The 21710-nt window shown below is 35.0% G+C and overlaps 1 protein-coding gene across 26 annotated transcripts in view; it reads left to right on the top strand.

Annotated features, from left to right (window-relative positions):
* PIK3C2G (phosphatidylinositol-4-phosphate 3-kinase catalytic subunit type 2 gamma) overlaps positions 1–21710 on the top strand; it is a 510459-nt gene that overhangs the window by 299519 nt on the left and 189230 nt on the right. For all 26 annotated transcript variants that reach the window (XR_011439709.1, XM_070270025.1, XM_070270013.1 and 23 more), the window contains 2 exons: positions 2271–2459; positions 19083–19176. Coding sequence is in view for 25 of the 26 variants with exons in the window: in XM_070270025.1 (XP_070126126.1) it covers positions 2271–2459; positions 19083–19176 (283 nt within the window). In the remaining variant the exon portion in view is untranslated. The remainder of the gene's footprint in view (positions 1–2270; positions 2460–19082; positions 19177–21710) is intronic.

The following is a 21710-nucleotide window of genomic DNA, read 5'->3' on the forward strand; positions in this document are numbered from 1 at the left end:
GAATAGAATGGAACTCCCTCAACCTTAAAATCCTACCTTAACTTTAGACCTATGAAAAAATCTAGAGTAAAAGTCCTATTAAGTGGTTGGTGCAAGAATAAATACTTTCCCCTTAAGGTTCAGAAAAAAAGCAAGGGTGTCTGCCTAAATATTTCTCTTCAATGTTGTACTGGAAGTCCTAGCTGTGCATTATGGCAAGAAAAAGAAATTTTAAGTGTGTATAAATTGGGCAGAAAGAAATAAAACTGCCTCTATTTTCAGATGACATGATTATGTAAGATCATAGTACTTGAGATCAATGTACAAAATGCACTTGTATTCCAGTGAAAAATAGAAGATAAATTTTATCTTAAAATTCTATCTGTAATAGCAAAAACTCTACACTAAAAAGTGCAAAACTTTGCTAAAAGAATTAAAGAAAACCTAAGTAAATAGAAAGATATATCATGTCATTAATGAGAATACTCCTGATTGTTAAGATGACAGTTCTAATTCTCCCCAAATTAGTAGTATGGGTACCGCTATACACTCATTAAAATGGATAATATTTTTCAATGGGCAAAAATGAAGTGTTGGCAAGAATGTGGTACGATTGGAACTATCATACTCTATACATAATAATGTAAAATTTTACAACCACTTCAGAAAACAGTTTCTTCAAAAGATGAGCAAGCACCTGATATACAACCCAGTCATTCCCTTCCTAGGTGCTTCTTAGGATACGTGAAAAATACATCCATACAAACACATGCACACAAATATTCACAGCAGCTGTATAATATCTTAAAACAAGAAACAACTGAAATGTCCGTCAAGTAGGAGAAAGCATAAGCAAATTGTGACATATTCATACAAAGGTAGAATACTTGTTATTAATAGGAATGAACTACTGATACCCTCAACAATATGGCTAATTTCAAAAACATTATATTGAGTGAAAGAAATGATAAAAGAGTATTTATTCTATGATTCCATTTATATGAAGTTCTAAAATAGGTAATATTAATCTACAGTGAAATAAATCATACCAGTGTTTGCCTTTGGTGGCATGAGAAAACTGTTTTATATCTTGAAAGGAGTGTGGTTTTTATTCGGTAAATGCATTTGTTAAAATTTATTGAACTGAATCTGTGCGTTCCCTTTTATGTAAATTATGCTTCAATAATAGAAGGTAAAAGAAAAAAGCACTATTCAATATAGGGACAAAAAGGAATTTAATCAGAACAAAATAATTTGTTTCGGTAATTTAATAATAATGTTGTTATGAAATTTTTCCTTCTGAGGGCTTTCTGGTGGAGAAGGTAGTGTCAGAACAGGAAAGGAGCCCAAGCATATCTTAAAAATCATCTCTAGTCCAATCCTTTCCTTTTGCGGATGAAGATGGCTTCAAAAGAAATTGTAGAGAAATACTGACTTTTAAAATCTTTTGATATTTCTCCTTATCTTTCTTGGGAGTTTTAGCTAATTTAAACTAAGCAACAGAGTGTCAGTTTGGAGGAGACAGTGTTCAAAAGCTGTCATTGTCATGTGAGAAATGCTGTCCTCCAGTTGAACTGTGGTTCTGAATGCCTGCTGGAGTGTGAGCAAAACACAAGAAACTGTCAGTGAGTCAACGGCCCTAGTCCTGGACTTCATCTTCTGCTTGAGACCACTCTCCATGGGGAAATACTTGGGCATTTAAGGAAGTCCTGTTCACTAGCATTTTAACTCCAAACTTCCAGCAAACTCTGCGAATTTAAAGCCAGAATCCAGGGATGAATTGAGATCTTTGTTTTTGAAGTTGAGAGCAAAGACTTCCAGAACTCTGATGAAACTTGCTTTGAGATGAAGGACTGTCGTCTTCAAAATATGCCATTTCTTCACAAGCCCACTTGGATCTAAGTTAATTTGTAAAGAAAGTAAACGGTTGATTACTTCTGTTCTAAGTAGGACGTGTTGCAGAATTCAGATAAACTTGGCCTACTCTAAAGGAGATAGAGATTTTGCCAACCAAAATGACTTTTTTAAAAAGTGGCAAGGATAAAAGAGAGGAAAGATAAATATGAATTGTCTGAACTAAAGTTTATTTTCTATAAAACAATAAAGTTAATGGGAAATAAACAGATGAAATAACCTATCAAACTGTCCCAAGAAGATAAAGGACTTGTTTTCCAAAATAAAATAAAATAAAATTCAAAGAACTGGAGTAAGATTTTGTACTTTGTGTTTACAGCAACATTTGTTAGTATAGCAAACTCTGGTAAATTGCAGTTTTCAATCTGGTTTTGCAGACTCTCCGAGGAAAAGAGAAAATACTTATGGTTTTATCGCTTCTACTGCAATAATGAAAACTGCTCCCTTCCTTTGGTCCTGGGTAGTGCCCCTGGATGGGATGAAAGAACTGTTTCAGAAATGCATGACATTTCGAGAAGATGGAAATTTTCTCACCCTTTGGAGGCACTTGGACTTTTGACCTCCAGGTAAGAATTGCATAACAAGCATGATATTACTGATGAGAAAAATTCGTTTGAAGAGAAGAAATACAGGACTATATGATTAATTCAATAGCTATTTTGTTTGCTCCCAATTTCAATAGCTGTGGCTTTTAAGTTTAGATAAATGTAAATTATGAATGTAAATTTTAAATAAATCTAAGCTATAATTGTGTCTTCTGTACTAAACTTTAAGTATAATTAATGGCCATAGTTTCATAAATGAACAGAGTCTAGTTGATCTTACAGAAATAACAAAAAAATTAAATAGGGAGAAATAAAGTTCTCTACTCCTCCCCCTCTCAGAAAAGTCCTTAAAAATTGGAACCATATCTTTTACTATTGCAATATGCAAAGTGTGGCAAAATACCCTGCTTATAGTAGGTGTACAATTAATATGCCAGCGATAATCACAAGAATAAAAGGAAAAAATCTGTCCCTTATGTACTTTCCAAATCTTCCCTCAGATTGAAATGCACAGGGGTGGGGGTTGGGAGGTGGATAATGACGCCTTCTTCTAGTTAAGGAGAAGCATGTGGGAACATGTGTGGTAGCTGCCTCTGGTTTGGGGAAGCAGCTCTTCCTTGGCTTCTATTTTATATTCAAAGCCGAGAAGAGATATTTTAAATCTGTCTTGATAGCATCTGCTCACTGATGCCATGAAGAAAGTCTGCAATCTCTAGAATCAGAGAAGCATTGTGGAACCCAGTTCTGTTCTGAATTCTCTCTCAAGGTCCTGACAGAAGGAGAAAGGTGGGATAGAGAGTGACACAAAGGACTTTTTGAACTGATTTATTTAGGGTTATTTAAAATTAGTGTCCTTACAAAAATTCTGGGGTGGGAAAGGAGGAGAAAGAGTTTTCTTTTTCTATTATTTGTAAGAGTTACTAGCTTCCTCTCAATTCTCCAAGTTCAAAATTTACAAATTATTTTAGAATCCTACATTTTTTGTGTCTTTCACATTGAAGGTTTTACTAAATTTAGTGGTATCTTCTGTTAATTAATGTGTGCCCAGATGCCCATTCTTCCTTTATAGCGGATAGGTGGATGGGTGGATGGATAGATAGATAGATAGATAGATAGATAGATAGATGATAGATAGATAGGTGGATAGAATTTTTCTGTTAGTTGAGCTTGGAGCTTTTTCTGTTGTAAGGCTTCATCTCTGGATCCATCCTTGACCTTGCCAGGTCGACTTGACCACTTCTGTCTGCCTAGTACAGTACTCAATTACTTTATGAGTTACATTTTATTATAATGTGTTTACATGCAACATGTGAAACGTGCAATTTTGCCCACATTAAAATGAGAGCTACTTAAGGCAAAACAGATCATCTTAGTGTTTCTGTTCCAGGGGCTTAATAATGCCAGAGTCACAGTAATTACTCAATATTGAATGAATCAGTTTCTAAAATATATTACAATTATTTGTACCTTATTTTAACATTTTAATTATGTTATTTGAGGGAATCATCTATTATCTTTATTTCCCACATTACCTTGTACAGTTGAATGAATTAAGAAATAATGATGTGGTAAAAAAATCAATTAACAATTGATTGGTTTCGTTGGGAGCTTTCAGTTCATACCTGTGTTTCAAGACCCTTTTGGAAAAGACAAATTCTGATTTTCACCTTACTCCTAACCTCTTTTTCTGATTTAGAAATTTAAGAATAGCCAAAATCTGCAAAATCTTTTGCTAATTTCTAGTTTTCTTTTACTCAAGTAAAAATTAGAATATTAGCACATTATTATTTTGTCATTCTTGAACTCGTTAGCTAATAGAAAGTTGGTTCAAAATGTGAAAGTAGTAATTTACAGAATAAGAGAAAATATTGGTGTCATATATCTAATAAGGGAATTGTATCCAGAATATATAAATACTTTTACAACTCAACAATAAAAAGATAAATAACCCAATTTTTAAATACTCAAAAGATCTGATTAGATATTTCCCCAAAGAAAATACACAAATGTTTAACAAGCACATGATAAGATGGTCAGTATTATTAACCACTAGGTAAATGCAAATGAAAGCCACAAGATACCAATTTACATTCACTAGGCTGGCTATAATTAAAAAGAAAGACAATAAAAAGTGCTGGCAAAGATGAAGAGAAATTCTAAAACTCATATATTGCCGGTAAGAATGTAAAATGGTGCAGCCACTTTGGAAAACAATTTGTCAGTTCTTTAAATGTAAAACATGAAATTACTGTATGACCCGACAGTTTCATACCCAAGATAAATGAAAACTATGTCCACCCCAAAACTCATATACACATGTTCAGAGCAGCCTTATGCATAATAGCCAAAAAGTAGGAACAACCCAAATGGCCATCAGCTAATGAATGGGTAAATAAAATGTGGTCTATCCATAGAATGTAATATTATTCAATAATAAAAAAAGATGAATACTAACATATGTTACAACATGAGTGAACCCTGAAAACATTATGCAAAATAATGCCAGTCACAAAAGACCACATATTCTATGATTCCATTTATAAGAAATGTCCAGAATAGGCAAATCTGTAGAGATGGAAAGTATATGCCTAGGGCTAGGGGAGTTTGGAGGGAAATGGGGGATGTTTTCAAATGGATATGAGGCTTATTTTTGTGGTTATGATTGCACAACTCTGGGAACATGCTGAAAACCATTGAATTGTACATTGTGAGTGAATTGCATGGTATTTGAATTAAATCTCAATAAAGCTATTAAAAATTTTAAAAGAATAATTGTAAAGGTAAAAACTTAATCTCTGTAATATCTCTAAAGCATAACTTTCTTATGGGACAACTTTTTTTTTTTTTTTAAAGATTTTATTTTTTCCTTTTTCTCCCCAAAGCCCCCCGGTACATAGTTGTGTATTCTTCGTTGTGGGTTCTTCTAGTTGTGGCATGTGGGACGCTGCCTCAGCGTGGTCTGATGAGCAGTGCCATGTCCGCGCCCAGGATTCGAACCAACGAAACACTGGGCCGCCTGCAGCAGAGCACGCGAACTCAACCACTCGGCCACGGGGCCAGCCCCTTATGGGACAACTTTTTAAAGTTTCTAAAGCATCAACTGGTTTTACTTGGGACAATTTATTGTTGTTTTATTAAGCTGTAACCTTGGTCTGTTTTAAAGACATTTAAATGTGTCAACTAACATTTTTGTAAAGTTTATGGAATATTTCTTACAGGAATCTTTATCAGAGTGAGGTCTGTAATGCTGTAATGCTGCTTAGTTTTCTTGCTTATAAAATAAGAGGATTCACTAAATGGGCTTCAATGTTTTCTCATCGCTGATAACTAAGCATAATTCTGCTTATAGTGAGCTTTCTCTACCTAAATAGATGCTGAAAATCTACTTGACTCAATGTTTTAAGTCTAAAGATTAAATTTTTAGTTAGTGCCCCTTTAGTACTATCTCATTTTAATATCCACAATAACCCTATGAGGCAAATACTATTGTTATTCCAATTGTACCTCAGAGGAAACAGACTTACAGAGGTTAAGTTGCCCAATGTGACGCTAGTAAATTAAGGAGATTTAGAGCTTGTAATCTTAACCACTATGCGTTACAGTCTTCCTACATAAATACTCTAGGCTAGTTACATATTAAATATGTAAACAAAACTATCCTAAATAGTTTTAGTAAGTAGCAGCACTTAACTATCTTATCATGCCTGGATGTTTCTACTGCACTGTGTAATTTCTTTTTTTCTGAATAATCAGTTATAGGGACTGGTTTCAAAGTAGAGTGTTGTTTATTATGCATTATTCAGGGAACTTAGTAGAAACTTGATTTATTTGCACATTGGACATTTCCTTATCATGCATCAAAGAAGGTCACTGAAAAGGTTAGAGTATTTTATTTTCATTGTATTCATCCTATGACTCCCACTCTCAGTTTAACAGAACTATTGAAAACTTGAGGACAAGCTGTTTCCAGAAATGAACCTTTCAACTTCTCTAAATTCAAAAGCTGACTTTTCTGAGAACAAACAGTGTGTGCTTGTTAGGTGAGTTGTCAGAGTGAGTTCTTCAGAGATCTTTATTTTTTCTCCTTTGAATAGTCTCTTTTTTCAATGGGTTAACCTCTTGAGACCTGGTGTGCTCCATTTCTAGCTTGGAGAATTTTTGATATTGCTGTTTACTTAATCCTATCTGAAGATTCACTTACTCCTTTTGGTTGATTTTTATCAGGAAACATGTTAAGATTTAATTCACCTAGTGTGGACCATAGGGTGTTAATATTTCCACAACTGAGTGCCAGCAGTGTGCTCACAGGATACCAATACTTCCATTGGAGAAGGCAGTGCTGTCAGAATACCAGAGACCAAGGGCTAAGGTCTGTGTTTCTTGGCAGATTCTCACTATTTTCTTGAACCCTGATGCACAGGCTCAACTATTCAACTGCTAATAATAAGCAGAAATTATTCAAGGCATTAAAAGGCAATTCAAGGAAGTATTCATTTAAAAATAGCAACTCTGACTTGGCATCAGAGGATTATATCAGAAACTTAAATAAAAATTTGACAAGGTACCAGAACTTACCATCCCACATGATATAAAATTATTGTTTTGCAGGAAGAAGAGCAATACTTAACAGGTAGTGCCTTAGCTTCCAAAATCAGTTTCCTTGGAAATATGTTCCACAAAAATGTTTGCACCAAACCACTACATTCGTTTTTTTTTAAAGATTTTATTTTTTTCCTTTTTCTCCCCAAAGCCCCCCCCCCCCCCCAGTACCTAGTTGTATATTCTTCATTGTGGGTCCTTCTAGTTGTGGTCCACTACATTCTTTATTGTAGAGATTAATTTATACTAAAACCATTCTTGACTAGCATTGTAAGTAGGCAGAATGGAATATGGAAAAGGGAGACACTTATAACTTCCATGTTTGACTAAATGATTAGGTGGTGGATGATGGTGTATCTTTTGCATTTATTTATTGAGCAGAAATATGTGTACATGGAAATTGGCATGCAATGAATCAAAGAGATGGAAGAGTAAGTCATAGTGACTGTTTCTAAAAAACATGCCATTTAATGGGAAAGATTTAAGCTAGAGATCACCACACAATATACTGTGTACTATAATCAATGTATTAAGTACTATATGTACCCAAAGGAGAAAGAGGCAATTTTTTTCTGAGAAAGTAAAGAAAGTTTCACAAAGGAATTAAATTCTGATTTGAAATATTATAGGAATTTCCTGAGTGCAGAAGAGAGGAAATAGCATTCCAGGAAGAAAGAGTAGCATGTGCATGCTTGTGGAGGTTCAGAGAATAGTGAGTAATTTAACATCACATTAGAAGGGAATTGTACTGGGAGACAAGATTGAAAGGATGGTTCAGTTTAGATTATTTGGGGACCTCATGAGCCCGGTAGGTAGGTACTGTGGACTCATTACTGCAGCCCTGGAATTTTGTTAAGAATGGGAGTCATACAATCAGATTTATGTTACACAGGTTAATTCTGGCATCAATGTGAAAGATGGACCAAAAAAAAAGAAAATGAGAGCAAGGATGTTAGGTAGATGTCAGGTGTTGAAATAGTCCATTTGAAAATGGTCTGGGCCTCATCTAAGCATCAGTAGAGATCCACAGAGCAGATCCAAGAGACATTGCAGAGGAAAGTGAAAAAAAGAGAAGAGGTACAGAAGACTTTGAGCTTTCTGTTTTGGTAAATGATAGATAATTTCATCATTAATGAAGACAAGAGTTACAGAAGAAAGAGCAAATTTGGGTAATGTAAGATGGAGAATTCTGTTTTGGATATGTCGCATCTTTAAAAACCTGTGGGACACCTAGGAGGAGATAACCAATATTCAGTTGTATATACAGATTTGAAGCCTAGTATAGAGAAAACAAAACTTGAAAAACAATCAGCAAACTATTGGTTTCAAGGCAGTAACGGAAGCCACAGAAATAGAAGTACTCTGTGTATATACGTAGAGGAAGTACATAAAGGGACAAAAGATGGAACCTGGAGAGTAGCAGCATTTTAAGGACAGTACAGAGCAAGCAAAGCCAGAAAAGGAAACTTAGAAAGAGTGACCAAGAGGTTGGAGACCGAGAAAAGGGTGGTATTTTAGAATTCATAAAAAGATTTTCAAAGGCTTTAGAGAAGTATTAAATAGATTTAGGTCTAAAAACAGATCAGTGGACTTGAGAATAGAGCAGTCACTGATGATATTAGTGAAAGCAGAATTAATAGTGAGGTTGGATGCCATGCTTCGAGGTCCTGAAGAGGAAATGGAGAGAGGTAACTTGTGCCTCTTTGAATAGAATTGATGGTAAAGGCAAGAAGATCACTAAAGTTGGAGGAGGTCAGAAAAGGATTTTGGGGTTTGGAGTTTGTATGACTCTTTAAATAAAAGACCCTCAAGCGTGTTTACAAATTGAGACAAAGAATGCATGAAGGGAAGATCAGAAAATAGAGGGATGGGTGAAGTGGTGAAATGAGATGACACCAACAGCCTAGAACAAAAGTACAAATGGAAATTATATCCAAGGAAAGGAAGAAAGTAACCTCTTCCTCTCGGGTGAGAGGGAAGGAAAAATATGAAAGCAATCATAGATAAGCATGGATATGGGGAGAAAAACGTGGAAGTTTCAATATTTTCGATGAAGGAAGAGTCAAGCTGATATACTGAGAATGAAGAATGCGGAATTGCATAATCCCAAAAATATGTGTCTTGCCTTTGTGCGCTTTTGGAGAGTTTCTGGAGTTGCTTCCAAATTTCACTATTGACAACATAAACTTTGAAATCAAACATTTCTGGCTCTGCCACTTATTACTTGAACACTTCCTGCTTATTACTTGAATTTATTACCTATTACCTTGGACGAGTTTCTTTATCTATAAAATGAGGGTAATAGCATTATGTACCTTGGGAATGATTTCATTTCTATTAAGCTTAAGTAACTTAAATTCACTTCTCAAACTTTATATGATAAAAGATCATCTTAATAATAAATATTTCATAATTTAATAATAACTTATAGCTTACAAAGCACTTCCACCATGTTATGTGATTTGATCTACAAAACACCTCTTTAATATTACCAATATTTACAATTTTTCCTATTTTGCTGATCACCTCTCTTTTTTTTTTTTGGTGAGGAAGATTGACCCTGAGCTAACATCTGTTGCCAATCTTCCACTTTTAGCTTGAGGAAGATTGTCACTGAGCTAACATCTGTGCCGGTCTTCTTCTGTTTTGTATGTGGGATGCTGCCACAGCATGGCTTGATGAGTGGTGTATAGGTCCACACCTGGGATCTGAACCCATGAACCCCAAGCTGCCAAAGTGGAGCACGCAAACTTGACTGCTACACCACCAGGCTAGCCCCCTGATCCCCATTTTACAGATGAAGAAATTGAAGCCCAATTTGTTCATTCATTCACTCAGCAGATATTTATTAATGGCCTACTCATGTAAGACACTTCGTTAGGCCCTCAAGCTAGGATATTAAGGAAAAAGAAACATAGTCCTGCCTTTGTGGAGTTGCAGTCTACTGGAGGTGGGGAGAAATTGGTAATTACCAAATTATAAATACAAAACGATAGGTGTTATAAGAGCTCTAATGAAAGATACATGGTTCTATGATAACATATAACAAAAGATCCAAACGTTTTCTTCAAAGTGGGGAAAGTCTTCCCTGAGGAAGCTATATTTGAGCTCAGATCCAAAAGATGAGTGGGAATGAATTGGTGAAAGGGGAGAGGAAGAAAAGGGTTTTCTGGGAAGAGGGAATCTATGCAAAGGCCCAGGGGCAGCAACTTAACCTAGGAAACTAGAAGACAGCCAGTGTGTCTGGAGTCCAGGGAAGGAGTGTGTGATATAAGAAGAACAGACATGTTAAGATGAAACTAGAAGACCATGTTAAAGACTTCTAAACAGTGACATGTTAAACAACTTGATCTTTATTCTTGTAACAACAGGAAGGCATAAATGATTCTAAGTGAGAGAATATTTTGAACAGATTTGCATCTTTTATAGATCACTCTAGCGTCTGTGTAAAGCCGATTTGGTGAGAGAAGCAAAAGTAAATGAGGGAAGACCAGTTAGGAAGCTATGGAAGTAGTCTAGGTCTCAGAAAATGGCAAGTCAGACTTAGAAGGTGGTAGTGGTGACGTATTGAAATGAACAGAATCAGCACATTGAGGAGTAAAAGTGACAGGATTGAATCAAGAGGGGCAGTGAAAAGGAGAGGTATCAAGGATTATTTCTGGGTTTCTGTTTTATTTAAGTATGTGGTAATAGAAACATTCACTAAGATGGGTGGGTGACAGATTATAGAACTCTGCAGTTCAAGTTGGGGTATGTTGGCTTTAAGGTGTACTTGAGATGTTTGGTGGTGGTTCACGGGAGAAAGCTAAGCTAGAACCCTAATTTGGAAATCATCCACAGAAGGATGGGAATTAAGTCATGGGTGTAGATAAATTTGCATAGAGAGAGAGCATCGGATACGAACCTTCATATTTATACTCGATATTCCTTATTCTTTTTCACAACATCATGCTACTTTTGCATGTAATGTTTAATCCACTCAAACACAGAATCCCTATATGGTGCTTTCAGTACACTGCTTGCTTTATGTAGTGCCTTTCTCAGCTTGTCTATAAGTAAAATCAAAGTGTAATCATAAAGTGGAACAAAATCAATAACTACTCTGTAATTTTAAATAATAATTCTAGTTAATTAATACCATGACTATATGGTTAATTCCTTATTTTTATACTGAAGTCCATAGACTATCCATCAGGAAATATCTCTGTACAGTTCCTATGTCTCTTTGGATCTAGGATTCATTCTTATTCTCTTTGTTTCATGACTGGGCCAATGCCCCAGTCCAGTTAGACAAATAACACTGCTCACTGTTAAGTGTCTCTATTAATCCAGTTTAGAATGCAGTAAAATGAATAATACATCCAAGATAGTCTTGTGGGTTTTATATAAGCATATATGATAATATCTAGTTGAAAGATAAAAAGGCCTTGCTAGAAGTACTATAGAAATTTTATTGACCTAGTATTCTGGATATTTGGATTCTAATTTCAGTGCCACCAACAAATGGCTTTGGGGAAACAGCTCAGACTCTCTGAGTTTCACTTTCTTCATCTGTATAATCAGGAGATTGAACCAGGTCTCCAAGTTTCCTCAAGTTCTAATATCCTGTAATCATGTGAAAATCCTTGAAGGAGCATGAATTATTCAGTAGATAGAGGTTTGTGGTCATCTTAAAGAATCCTTATTCACCACTTTTCTGAGAAAAAAATTTCTCTGCCACATCTGATCATTTTTAGTACTAGAAAAACAGCAAAGATATTCATATTGACATTTTTCTTCCGAGCTGATGTTGAGTGTGTCATCAGACTCAAAACCTGTTGGAGAAACAGTTCTGCACTGCTGATGCTTTTCTAATTCTTACTTGACATTGGGGCTTTTAACTGTGAATAGCCTTATGGCATTCTGCATGAGTTCTTACTGTGTATTCTGAAGTCTGACATTTCTGTAACACTTAAATTTGATCTCATATTTCTTTGCTTTTCAGTTTACTCAAAGTTACTTGTTTTAAAGGTCGAAATTTGTTACATTGCATTTGGCTTTCACCCGTAACTTCAAAGTTTTTTGAGTAAGATATTGACCCTATATCATTTTTCAAACTAGAGAAAGAAGAACCAAAGAGAAAAACAATGATATAGGGAGAAAATAAGAAAGAAGAAGAAATGACAAAATAACAAGTCAAATGGAAGAAGTTGAATGATGTATTTTTCTGTTGAAATTTCGCTTCACAACGCCACTGGGCCTGTTGAAGGTTGTCTGAATCCTTTATGATATTCCTATAGTCCTCTGAGATGAGAGAAATTATAGATGTCTGAGGATAAAGAGGAGGAATGACAATTCCCAAATCTGAATGGTGGTCAAATGACTTCAAAGCCAATTTATCACTCAGGGAAGACATAGGTTGATGTGCTACTGTCATCAAAACAGGCCACAGGTGCTGATTCCTTGACTTATGGCCCCACAACAATAACACATGCCAAAACTACGTTGTACATTAGAGGTTCCCAAAATAAGATCTGCAGTCCCCAAGATGCTTACAAAGATGTTGCAAGGTCAAGATTATTTCCATAATAATTCCATGTCACTTGACTTTCTCCATGCATTCACTCATGAGCGTAGAGTAGAGTTTTCAGAGGCTGCATCATATGTGATATTGCAACAGATTTAATGCAGGAGCAGCTAGGAGAATCCAGCTGTCTTCTATTAAGCCAACATTAAAGAGATTTGCAAAAATGTAAAACAATATCATTCTTCTCTCTAAATATTTTCTTTGTTTTTGGAAATTTAGCGATTTTTCATAGGAGTATACTGTTTATATTAACATGTAAAGAGGTTATTAATGTTATTTTAAATGAATTGACCAATATTTCTTAAATGTCCTGATTTTATTTCTAATATGATAATTATTGCTAACTATAACCCACATAAACAAAGCCTTTTGGAATCTCCCATAATTCTTAAGAGTGTAAAAAGATCCTGAAACCAAAAATAGGAGAATCTCTCCTGTACTAACTAGTCAGTTTCTACTTTGACCTTGAGCCAAAGAGTTACGTAAATACTTGATACTCTTCCTTTCCTGCCCGTGTGAAGATTACCATTCCAATTTAATCTTCTGCTTGACCCTAAACTTTGTGTTTGCTCTATATTTTTGGCAAAATATAGAGTTTATATTTTACTGAACTGCCTTTGAAAAATGTTTATCTTAAAGTTGCTCTAATTTTACTTAATTTTCTCACCTTTTGAATTTTTTAGCCACATCTTAGATTTCTTTTATTAGCTTTTACAATCTTAGTCTTCAACGAGTATTTTTTCTTCGTGTCTGAATGTCCGTATTGGACAATGAACCATGTGCAATTTTTAGGTAATTCCTTAAGAGTTATTGTACAGAGTTATAGCTATCTCAACTATGGTAGCATGTCCTTTTACAGATCCCAGAGACTCAATTGGCAGCTCAATTCAGAGGCAACTAAACCCCAACAAATAGAATCACTGTTCATGAAATTCATATAAAACTGAATAGTAAACCAGCTTGGTATTTTGCTTTTGACCAAAATTGTTTTTGCTCCTCTATTCAGACATGCTTGGGAAACTAAATAAGTAACATAAAGGTTACTTGAATGGACATTTAAAAAATGATGAATAACCTTAAAGAAGTGATTATTTCACATGGTCTCTTGTTATGCCTAACTACAAAACTTTTTCATAATAAGTGAAAATGTCTTTAACCTTACATGATCTCCTCCCCAACAAGTAATGGAGTTTTACTGATCTTGTATCTTTTTAATATCTCAAACCTGATGGATTGCCATTTATTGCATTGTAAATGATCTATTTTCTGGTTGATTATAAAGAAGTTTCATATAAATGTAAATAAATGAGGTACTAGTTGATATCAGCCTGATGAATCTTCTAGTGGTACTTTTGTTTCTTCCCAAACTCAAGGTATACTGTCCATGCCAAGAGTAATCAGTAGTCCCAAGGTTAGCAGAATGGCTATAAAGTGCCTCCTGATTCATTATTGGCAGGAATTGTATGTAGTTTTCAAGAAAATCGGGTCATTAGAGAAATTATAATAGCCTGGCTTGTGGAAAATTCAAAATAGCTTGCGGTTCTTCTGTGACATATGACATTTCAGTCTGTTAATATCACACAACAGTCAGAGAACTAATATGGGTATCCCTCACTTCATTGAGACACAAGTTCCTGAGCATGAAATGCCAACAACTATATCCCCAAAGAATATTTAAATAGTTTCAGTCACTATCATAGGGAAGAAATACCAGAATTTGTGGAATATATTTGTCCATTGATCTTTGCCTGAGTTCAGGGCCCTGAAAAGGTATTAAGCATAAATTCTCCAGAGACAGAGATCCCTATTTGGGCCTATTATGTTAAAAGAATATTTTGTCAACCAAAAAAATATAATGCTTGTTCTTTTACACGATAATGTTCGCTCTTAAAAGGACATATGATTTGGAGCTTTATTCTAATGCTGGTAATGAATTTGCAATTATTCATATATATTCATAATTAGTTGAATGAACCTTACTTACTTTAAGAAAATTATTAATTTTAATGACCAATAAAATTTTCAGATAGAGAGTTTGAAAACTTTAAAAACTAAGCTTAAAAAAGAAAACTAAAATCATCTATGGAACTTCCATTCAGATATTTGGTATTAATATTTTGATCCTTTCCATTGTTTTGTTAAGCATATGGAGAAATATATACATTTTTTAAAATGGAATTATACTGCATAAATTTCTCACAATATTTTCTTATTAAATATTATTTTAATATTTTTAATGACCACATATATTGTATGGTCATATCATATACAACTTTATTTATTTTTAGACATTTATATTATTTCCAATTTTATTTGCATACGTATATCCTATACATGTCTCTGATTATTTTCTTAGGATAAATTCTCAAAAGTAAAATTGTAAGATCAAGGAATAAGCACACTTTAAAGATTTTTTTTAAATGTGTGTTGCTACGTATTGCCAGCAATGTTTGAAAGAGCCCATTTCCCAGGAACTTCACTAACTCTGCCAGCATCTCTTTTAATGTGGCCAACTCTTCCCAAAATAGTCAGATGAAGTTATATTTGGATATGCTTTAATGTCGATAGGACTTAGTCACATCTCAGGATGTCATGTGGTTAGTTTCTTAGCAATTTCTCTTCCAATTTCTTCCTGAACTTCTTGCAACAGTAGCGAATAAAAAGAGACAAACTTTCCCATTAAAGTGCAAAAACATTAATATGCGTGTTTGCGCATATTAATACATTATATAGATTTCCTTTAGGACTGTACTGTACAGATATTACTAGTTTTTTGTTCTCCTGTTCCTGAAGGAGTCTGAAAGAAATACATCCTCTTTTCCATTACCTTCAGATTTGTTTTTATCTTATCCTTTTGACTGAAAGGAAAAAATTCTGAAATTTTTGTATTTGTTAAGTTAAACCTATTGGTACCAATGTAAATTATCTCAGAGAACAGCAAGAAATAAAATAGGCTGAATAGTATCATTTCCTCATTTTTATCATCATGATCAATGCATTTTTATTAATCACTCAACATATATGGAGCATGGTATTAAATCCTAGGAATGAAAATAAAGAGGTTGAAACAATTTTTATCCTCAGTTGATTTATTCACTAGTTGAAGAGTGAGAACAACACATATATGAAAAGGTAAACTAGCAAAAGTAAACACTAGCATATTCTAATTTCCCAGTGGAGTCAGCCAGTCAATGCCCTTGGAGTTCAGAGAAGTGATTACTAAAGATTGTGATGGTCACCTTTAAGGGGATTTGATCCACATTTTAAAGGAGGACTAGAACTTTAAGAAAAGAAAGGATGTTTTAAGTGGAGGTTACAGTACTCACAAAGGTGAGAACACACATGGCATTTTCAGAGTAAAAATAACATACCGATGAGCCAGAGCAGTTTATTTACTGTTAGGGTAGGAGAAAAATCTGAAGTGTTCAGCTAGCCTTAAATATCTAATAAGCAGTAGGGGCCTAAGAGCAGTCCATTGGAAATAGAAAACCACTTAACATTTAATGAAAAATGAACTGACAATTCAGGAAATTTTATAGGGTATTGCTATGAAAAATGTTAGCATCAGCATGAGATAATTATGGCATAGACTAGGTAGTTACAGAAAAAACTAAAAACGGGCATGATGCTAGAGCCATTGGGATAGAAAAGTCAACAGAACTTGACAACTGATTAAATTTAAAGATAAGAAACTAGTAGGAACTTTTTATCCAACTGTGCTTGCACTATGGATTCATAATGAGGGAACCTGGCCTCATCCACGTACATAATGTAAAATCATATAGAGAAGGGTGTGATAAATTCTGCAGGGGGCTACAGAGTGGCTGGAACAGCTTCATAGTAAATTGATTCTTGAGCTTTGACTTCAAGGATAAATAGAATTTCACCAGATGGGAAAGGGGGTAAAATTTAATGAAGAGGGCAAAAGAGAGGAAAAATATAACTCTTAAAACTTTAGACCTACATGACTGGAGGAAGATGAAAACATAGATTACTGGAGAGAAGTCTGGCAGTAGAGATATTTTAGGTGGAAAGATAATTAATTCAGTTTAGACATTCTTCAGATATATCTAGAGCGTGCCCACCAATCTGAAAGCACTGGGGACACATTCGTGAACAAAACAGGCCAAGATTTTCTGTTTTCATGGAGTTTATATTCTAGTATTTGGAAATAAATACATAATTAGAGGTATACTATTTATCAGAGCTTTATTGTGATGTTTGTTTTCTATTTTTCTTTCTTTGTTGTCATTCATATCAATAAAATAAAATAGGCAGGCAAGAAAGCATGGGTAACTAAGAATCTGACTTAAGTCATTGCTCAGGCAACAAAATGTACCATGTAACTATTCCATCTAAGACTTCAAATTGTCCTCAAACTGACCTTGATGTCTACAAGCTTCAGACAAATGGTTTAATAATTGAGAGCAATAAATTAGAGTCAATCACATTTAGTTAGGAGAAAATAAATCTTAGTGTGCTAAAACAAGCTGACCTTCTTCTAGCTTTGCATTTTTATTGCACCCCTCTGCTTTCCATCTGTACTTGATGCTATGCTGAGATCTTCTGACCTTAGCAGGACTTCATGGGATGTGTCTGGACTACAGTTCTCACTAGGTCTTATGGCTGGATTGTTCAAAAGGAGAAAATTATGGGGAAAGTATTTGCAGGTCAGCAATAAGAGTTTTGTTTTGTTTTTTGAGGAAGAATAGCCCTGAGCTAACATCTGCTGCCAATCCTCCTCTTTTTACTGAGGAAGACTGGCCCTGAGTTAACATCTGTGCCCATCGTCCTCTACTTTATATGTGGGACGCCTACCACAGCATGGCTTGCCAAGCGGTGCCATGTCCGCACCCGGGATCCGAACTGGTGAACCCCAGGCCACTGAAGTGGAATGTGCAGACTTAACCGCTGTGCCACTGGGCAGGCAGAAATAATAGTTTTGAGTCACTAACCTTGCAAGTGAAATTCTTGTTGCAATTAAAATACTCAGTTTAAATGAAGAAAAAATATGTCACCTGTTTATTAAGTAGTACGTTTCAAATTCCTTTCAAGGATGCTGGAGAAATACTGAGTAATACCATTTTTTCCTTGACACTGTGGCTGCATAGGATTTATTTCACCCTTCAGTAACCTGATATGCTGAAAAGAGACTGAACATTAAAAGACTTGAAGGTTTTCTGATCTCCACAGTATTGGGAGCCAATCTTTAACGCTCTTACCTAACTGGTTGAAAAGCATTCAGTTAGTTTCCATACAAAAGTATTTGGGGGTTTTGTTTGTTTGTTTATTTGCTTTTCAATGAGTTCCTAGAACTTCAAGTTTTAAATTTTACGTATTAATTTTTTCTGAAACTTGCTTATTTAAAATTAATTGTTCTTACCGATTATGTCTAATTATAATTGGTATAGTTATATCTAATCATGTCAGTGTAGTATGTCAAAATCATATCAAAACAGTATGGTGCCCGAAGTTATCTCTAGGGGCTTTCCAGGAGCTTGGAGATAATTGAGTCTAGTTCTTCAGAGCAAGATGAGGAGCCCATGTGAAGAGTATTTGTCTTTGGAATAGTGTTTCAAATGTTAAATACTTTCATAAATTTAGTGCAGTAACAAACATTAAGTGTCTAATGGGCGCTAAATCTTACAACAGGCATATACAGTCCAAAAATGAATAAGGTATGATTACCCTCAAGAACTTCACAGTCTAGTAAGATTTAGCCTTATTAAATTATTTTTGTTTATTTATTGTAAGCTACTTTGAATTTCTGGTTTCCTTGTGATCTGGCCAAAACCTGTTATCCCATTTTTAATCACGTAAACCATCAGATCTCCAGATGGTAATAATTTACTTAACAAATGCATGGCTAAATAATAAGCAAAGATTTTCATATATTTTAGAAAAGATTTTAGATATTCTTTTTTTTTAAAGGATTGGCACTTGAGCTAACATCTGTTGCCAATCTTCTTTTTTTTTCCTTCTTCTTCTTCTTCTCCCCCGAGCCCCCCAGTACATAGTTGTATATTCTAGTTGTAGGTCCTTCTGGCTGTGCTATGTGGGACGCTGCCTCAGCATGGCTTGATGAGCGGTGCCATGTCCACGCCCAGGGTCTGAACTGGCAAAACCCTGGGCCGCTGAAGTGGAGGGCGTGAACTTAACCACTAGGCCCTGGGGCTGGCCCCGAGCTTTCAGATATTCTATAATCCACATTTTAGAGACAAAAAAGCTGGTAGGGATCTGACTTAAACCCAAATTTCCAAAATTTAAGTCTACTCAAAAGAGCTTTCTACTACAGTACACATGAGAGTACAATATACAGAAAAATAATTATTTGGTGCTAATGATCATCTTAATTGATTGCGAGATTATTATTTTATCTTGTGCACTGGGGGTGGAATTCATGCTCTGTTCTCCGTGATGTTTCTCCTGTATTATTTCATACCATTAACAGCTCAATAGATATATTTACTTTGTATTAGTTTTCCAGATCAAGAAATTCGTAAAGTGGCAGTGCAACAATTAGACAACCTCTTGAATGATGAACTACTGGAATTTCTTCCACAGCTAGTTCAGGTAAGAATATCAGAGTTGCCAAAGGATTCCAGGATTTTAACTAGTAATTCTCAAAAAGAGTTTCAATGAATCAACAACAGACTACATGAAAGTGATATTGCAATTTGGCCAGCAAAGGAACCAAATTATAACTCATATATCAATATGGGCAATATAGACATTCTCTAGCCAAGATTAGTACAATTACAAAAAGGATATGTAAAAGCCAAAAAGGAAATTTTTAAAAAACAAATTCACTTATTAATTAAAACGGAAAATATAGAAATGCTTGTGATGAAATCTTTCCATCTATGTAAAACAAGAAAAAATTAACCAAACAAATGTGTAGAAAATAGTCTTTTGCTAGGCAGCTCCTCATAATTTGTGAGTTTCTTCCCTTTCCCTTAGAATATTCAATATTGATTATAAGTTTTATGAAAGTAATTTTATAAGATAATATGCAAATTCTACCACCAGATAGTACATTTTAGTGAAAACGTAAAATATCACAATGTAGTAGTAATTTTAGAAAATAGTGTAAATTTACCTAGAAATATGAGCAAAGACTGATGTAGTCTGGATGTTCTGAAATATAAACAATTACATGTTTCACAAATGACCAAAGTGACTGAACATCCAAAATACAAATGATAAATTTTTCCAAGTTGACTATATACTGAGTGCTAAATAGGTCTAAAATAGTGTTCTTTATGTTTGGTTTGGTTTGGTTTTTAAGTCAGGTGTTTTCTTGCCTGAAAGGTCAGGTTGTGGTTACAAGCTATTTTAAATGCCAGGTGCCTCAGTTTTTGAACATTTAAGACAGGAAACTCTGAAACTAATGAAAGATGCCTCTATTACTGACTGGAGTACCATGTTACTTTGCACACAGAGTCTGCACTTCTCTGAAGGACTCCTGAAGAGAGAGCTGGTTTAGAAATAGCTATACCATATAGTTACTTCTGCCAATCCTGATAGTTGTAATTTTCCTATACTTGCCAAGATAGTGGGGTGAAAATAAAGATTGATCCAACTTCTAGGAACACTATTCATCTCATCAGCTCATGAGTATTCAGCTCATGAGTATGGGCAACCTACTATATATATAACACGACACAAAAAGTAAGTTTTTAATTTTATCTAGATTAAATTCATTTGAAATTCCCAATCTGAATCAGTACACTTGGCACCAGGAATATCTCTGAGAACCGTATACCTGCAAATCCAAATTCGTAAGACAAGGTGCATGCAGAATCCAATCTAGCAAATACATAGAGATAAAATTGCAACTATTCTCTAATTAGAAATGAAGATTATAAATTGTTCTGAAATAGAAAGGAGTGTATAATGTGACTAGAAAATAAATAAAAACTGGGAAGAATTTTCAAAACATTCATTGTAGAGTTTGCCCTTAAACTTCCAAGCTCTCCCCCAACTTTAAAACTTTCCAAGTCATAAACTATCCTGTGTTATTGATTATTTTCTAGAATTATGTTATTTTGTTGTGTATTATCTTGTTAGAATTATGCAAGCTATGTTAAAGCAATAAGACAGGACTCTCAGGTGATGATAAAAATAGAAGATATTGTTCACGACTAGGAATCAGTTAAGCCCCAGACCCAGAGGTTATTGCAAACCTCAGGTCATAACCATGCAGGTAGGTTTCAAGAACAGCTCTTGATAATGCAATGTGCACCCGAAATATTGCCTACTTCCTACATGGTGAGGCAGGATTTAGGGAGAAATAGTACCCGTTACACAGAGTGATGCAAGGGAAGCAATTCAACAGCAACAGATAGTTATTGAATACAACCAGAAATGATGGGGAAATCTAAAAAGAAAGCTAAAAAGACAAGCGTGGAAGTAAATTCTGAGACATCTTTCCTGCTCGTGTGCTCATATGATATGCTCACTATTAGGGCGTAAGCACAACCCATCACCTAGTCAGCCCAGTATTAGCAAGTAAGCGAAAGAAAACCATAGCTGCAGTTTAAGACAACACACATGAAGATCTTTATACATCGAGACAGTATCAAAAGTTTATGCAAATTTGCTGAAATCATATTTGGCATTCTCACACCTTAGGAATTCATAAACTTCCCATCCTTGAGATATATTGAGGTATTTCTTCAGTGTATGTGTGAATGAATGTTGTACTCACTTTTTTCTGCTGTCTGTACTGTGGTATAAAACCTAGCTTAAACTTGGAGTGTGTGAGTGTGTGTATATGTGTATGTGTGTGACTTAAATGGCTCAGGGAGCAACCAAAGATAGAAGCTTTGCCTCTCAAGAAGGGATGAGCATTTTAATGAAGAGAACCTGGTTTTCATTTTCACAACACATTCACATTCCTGTGATGATGATAGGGACCTACCTTTTGACTGCTGACAGTGAAGTCCCTGCAGAGTGCAGGGGAAAGTCTGAATTAGGTCCCTGAGGCTATCAGGGGTTGCCGTTGCTGTCTGTGTTTTCCACCAGATTGATTATCCTAGAAAATCTTAGTTGTTCACAGTGGAGATGAGAGAAAGGATTTGAGAAGGGTGGGTTATGGTGGCAGT

This window comes from Equus caballus, chromosome 6, assembly GCF_041296265.1.
Source record: "Equus caballus isolate H_3958 breed thoroughbred chromosome 6, TB-T2T, whole genome shotgun sequence".
Classification (NCBI taxonomy): Eukaryota; Metazoa; Chordata; class Mammalia; order Perissodactyla; family Equidae; genus Equus; species Equus caballus.